Raw genomic sequence first — 2,448 nt, 5'->3', positions numbered from 1 at the left:
CGTGCAGGGCCCCGTGGTGCTGCAGGGTCCCCTCGTCCCTTCCCCGGCCCCGTCCCCGCAGCCTCCCGTGCCCGTGCAGCCCCCGCCGCTGGTACCCGGGCCGGTGCCGCAGAGACCCCCGCCCTCGCTGACGCCCGCTCCGGGCCCCGCCGAGAGCCCCTTCCAGCGGCAGAGCTCCTCCACCGACGACCTGCTGTCCTCCAGCCCCGAGAGCCAGCACGGCGGCTCCAAGGCGGCCGTGGGGCAGCCCCTGCTTCAGCCCACCAAGGCGGACGCCAAGGACGGTCAGAAGCCCAAAGCGGTGCAGCTGATCGAGAACGACCCCTACGAGAAACCCGAGCGGCTGCTCCGGCTGCGGGCCGAGCTGGAGCGATTCCGAGCGCTGCTGCAGCGCCTGGAGCGGCCGGAGCCCGGCGGTGCCCCCGAGCTGGACGCGCTCTGGAAGGAGCTGCAGGACGCCCAGGAGCGCGACGCCCGGCAGCTCTCCATCGCCATCGCCCGCTGCTACTCCATGAAGAACCGGCACCAGGACATCATGCCCTACGACAGGAACCGCGTGGTGCTCCGCTCGGGCAAAGACGACTACATCAACGCCAGCCGGGTGGAGGACCTGTCTCCTTACTGCCCCACCATCATCGCCACGCAGGCCCCGCTGCTCGGCACCGCCGCCGATTTCTGGCTCATGATCTACGAGCAGAAGGTGTCCGTGGTCGTCATGCTGGTGTCGGAGCAGGAGCTGGACAAGGTGCGGCCGGGCTGCTCGTGGCGCCCGTTGCTCGGGGGGGGGTCGAGGTGGAGGTGGAGGTGGACGCTGCTCGGGGTGGAGGGGAACCTCGGGGCGCTCCTGACTTTGTCCCCCGTCCCCTCCCCCCAGCAAAAGGTGCTGCGGTATTTCCCGACGGAGCGGGGCCAGCCCGTGGTGCACGGTCCCGTCACGCTCGTCCTCACCAGCGTGAAGGCGGCTCCCACGCACGTGGAGCGGATGATAACGCTGCAGTACCGCGACCAGAGCCTGAAGCGAACCGTCATCCACCTGCAGTTCACCTCCTGGCCGGAGCTGTACGGCACGGGGCCCTGGGGGGCCGGGATGGGGAGGGGGATGCAAGGGCTGGGGGGGGTCTCGCTTTGGTGCGGGGAGGGAGGGAGCCACCGAAGCCCCCGAGCTGCTCCTTCCCCAATGGCGGAGGGGGGAGGGAGGGGAGTTTGAGTTGGGATCCCCCCCACCCCGCACTGAGCGTCCCTTCCCCGCAGGGGTCTGCCCGACAGCAAGGCGAGCCTGCTGCGCTTCGTGCAGGAGGTGCACGGCCACTACCTGCACCAGCGCCCGCTGCACACCCCTATCGTCGTGCACTGCAGGTGAGCGGCGCTGGGGGCTCGGCCCGGCTCGGGGGGGCGGGGACGGGGGGGGCAGGGCCCTTCGGTTCCGTCCCGGTTTTTGTGCCCTGCGGACGCGGCCCCGTCTCCCCGCAGCTCCGGCGTGGGCCGCACCGGCGCCTTCTGCCTCGTGTACGCGGCCGTGCAGGAGCTGGAGGCGGGGAACGGCATCCCCGAGCTGGCGGAGCTGGTCAGGCGCATGCGGCAGCAGCGCAAGCACATGCTGCAGGAGAAGGTACCGGGGGTCCCCGGACGGGGGATAGGGGTAGGGGGGGGTCCGTGTCCCGCTCTGATCACCGCGCTCCTCCCTTCTTGTTGCAGCTGCACCTGAAGTTCTGCTACGAGGCCGTCCTGCAGCACGCCGAGCAGCTGCTGCTCCGCCACGGGGTGGGCGCTCCGCCCGTCCCCAAAGCCAACAGCGCGTCCCCAAAGGTGGGTGCGGGGCGGGGAGGCCCGGGGCGGTGGGGTGCGAGGGTGGCACAGCCCCGGGGCTGACGGGGCCTCTCCCGCAGCTCTACTTCCAGCAGGACCCGCAGGACCTGGTGCTGGGCGGGGACGTGCCCATCAGCTCCATCCAGGCCACCATCGCCAAGCTCAGCGTCAAGGCGCCGGGCTGCGGGGCGGAGGGGGGGGCGGGCTGGGGGGCCGAGGTCGCCCCGGCTCCCGACGCCGCCGCCGCCGCGGTGGAAGCGGTGCCGGTGCCGCCCGAGGCGGGGACGGACGCGGGGACGGTGGCGGATGGTGACTGTGCCCCCATCCCCGAGCCGGAGCCGCAGCCGCTGGGTGAGGCCGAGAGCAGCAACCACGTGGAGGAGCAGCCCCACGCCGCCCCCCCGGCCCCGGCCCCGGCCCCGGCCCCCGCCTCCTCCCTGGAGCTCCTCGCCTCGCTGACCCCCGAGGCCTTCACGCTGGACGCGTCGTTGAAGGGCAAGCAGCACATGAACAAGCAGAACTTCCTCCAGGCGCAGACGGGAGAGGGGCTGCGGGCTCCCCGGCCCAGCGATGACCCGCTCAGCATGCTCGACCCCCTCTGGACACTCAACAAGAGCTGAGGGGCTCCCCCAACACCTCCCC

The 2,448-nt window shown here is 72.3% G+C and overlaps 2 protein-coding genes across 2 annotated transcripts in view; one reads left to right on the top strand and one right to left on the bottom strand.

Moving 5' to 3' along the window:
- The window catches only part of PTPN23 (protein tyrosine phosphatase, non-receptor type 23), a 15,496-nt gene extending 13,054 nt beyond the window's left edge, over positions 1 to 2,442 (top strand). The window contains exons 21-26 of the mRNA XM_021382112.1: positions 8 to 745; positions 875 to 1,059; positions 1,252 to 1,356; positions 1,471 to 1,609; positions 1,696 to 1,806; positions 1,887 to 2,442. Of these exons, the coding sequence (XP_021237787.1) occupies positions 8 to 745; positions 875 to 1,059; positions 1,252 to 1,356; positions 1,471 to 1,609; positions 1,696 to 1,806; positions 1,887 to 2,426 (1,818 nt within the window). The 3' untranslated portion in view covers positions 2,427 to 2,442. The remainder of the gene's footprint in view (positions 1 to 7; positions 746 to 874; positions 1,060 to 1,251; positions 1,357 to 1,470; positions 1,610 to 1,695; positions 1,807 to 1,886) is intronic.
- LOC110390697 (GTPase IMAP family member 8-like) overlaps positions 1 to 2,448 on the bottom strand; it is a 685,191-nt gene that overhangs the window by 52,862 nt on the left and 629,881 nt on the right. The gene's annotated exons all lie outside the window — the stretch shown is intronic.

This window comes from Numida meleagris, unplaced genomic scaffold (genome assembly GCF_002078875.1).
Source record: "Numida meleagris isolate 19003 breed g44 Domestic line unplaced genomic scaffold, NumMel1.0 unplaced_Scaffold180, whole genome shotgun sequence".
Taxonomy (NCBI): domain Eukaryota; kingdom Metazoa; phylum Chordata; class Aves; order Galliformes; family Numididae; genus Numida; species Numida meleagris.
This window is presented reverse-complemented; position numbering and strand designations above follow the sequence as displayed.